The sequence below is a fragment of the Aspergillus glaucus genome, assembly GCF_001890805.1.
Source record: "Aspergillus glaucus CBS 516.65 unplaced genomic scaffold ASPGLscaffold_81, whole genome shotgun sequence".
In the NCBI taxonomy this organism is placed as follows: Eukaryota; Fungi; Ascomycota; class Eurotiomycetes; order Eurotiales; family Aspergillaceae; genus Aspergillus; species Aspergillus glaucus.
Window position 1 is genome coordinate 1 of NW_019170533.1, and position 1274 is coordinate 1274.

The following is a 1274-nucleotide window of genomic DNA, read 5'->3' on the forward strand; positions in this document are numbered from 1 at the left end:
TTTTTTTTTCGTGTTTCTACGAGCGTTGCATATATATATTTCTTATTCCCTGCGTCACGCGGGCCACTATGAAGCCAGACGATTTCGATACTCGGTCTGTCATCTCTATGCAAGAGCTGGAGCCTTCACCGGTGACAGATGAAGGCCCCGATCTAGAGAACGGCAATTTATTCCCCGAATCTGAAAAGGCTGTATTGTCACCGCAAGGAAATGGGAGCGGATTTTTCGGCCAGAAGCTCGGGCTGCGGGGACACAGCTGGGATTCATGGTGTATGGATATGAGATGAATCCCTAATAGCTGTTCCGACTGGTGTGACTAACCATGGGTATGCTCTGCAGTATCTGCAATCCAGAAGTACTCGACATATCCGCCAACGCTGTTTACCATGTTGCATTTCGCCAACACTTCCCTAATTCCGCTAGCGACTCGCTCTGTTGCAGACAGTGAGAGTTATCTACTCCTCACGAGAGAGATCTACCAATCGCCGTCGTTCGAACATCTTGTCCTCACTGTTCCAATCCTCACCCACATTGCTTCGGGAATCGTGCTCCGGAATATTCGTGCGTCTCGCCGGGCCCGGTTATATGGCGCGGAAACGCGGTCTCAGAGATATTCGTTGAAGTTCTGGCCTCGCATGACGCTGCAGGCTCGCTTGGGTTATCTTCTGGTTCCTCTCCTTGGTACTCATGTTTTAGTCAACCGCATCACACCGATTATGGTTGAAGGAGGAAGCTCGGGTGTTGGTTTGGGATACGTTGCACATGGTTTCGCTCGCAGTCCTGTCTTCTGGAACATATATTATGGACTCTTTGTTGCTGCGGGTGTGTGGCACATCATTGGAGGCTGGGCTTCATGGATGGGATGGAGAGCCACCACTGTCCGGAGAGAACACCGCAGCAAGGGCTCACTAGAAGGGCATTTGGGAGAGGCCGAAGTGAACGCACAGCGGGACAGGAGACAGAGAAGGACAAGGTGGACGGTCTATGGCATGGCCGCTATCGGGACCGCCGTTTGGCTTGCTGGTGCCCTGGGGACCATTGGGCGCGCTGGAGCTGGAGCTGGTTGGCAAGCGAAGAGCTGGAACGAATTATATCGCCAGGTCCCTGTGATTGGTGAATGGCTTTGAGTCGAAATCCTCTAAATACACAGCGATAAACAGTAGAGAAAAGTAAATAATAACCCAAATAATGATAACGCTGTCATGTGAAGTTCTTCCCCAGAATAGTACCACGTGGTCCGTGCACTTTTTTTTTTTTTTTTTTTTTTTTTTTTT

At 50.2% G+C, this 1274-nt stretch overlaps 1 protein-coding gene across 1 annotated transcript; it reads left to right on the forward strand.

The window, feature by feature from the left end:
- The first annotated feature begins 22 nt into the window (after positions 1–22).
- ASPGLDRAFT_53678 (MCP1 family protein) lies at positions 23–1221 on the forward strand. The gene is made up of 2 exons (XM_022548038.1): positions 23–270; positions 340–1221. The coding sequence occupies exons 1-2, from the start codon at positions 69–71 to the stop codon at positions 1125–1127; spliced, it is 990 nt and encodes a 329-aa protein (XP_022395103.1). The 5' UTR covers positions 23–68; the 3' UTR covers positions 1128–1221.
- Positions 1222–1274: the final 53 nt, after the last annotated feature.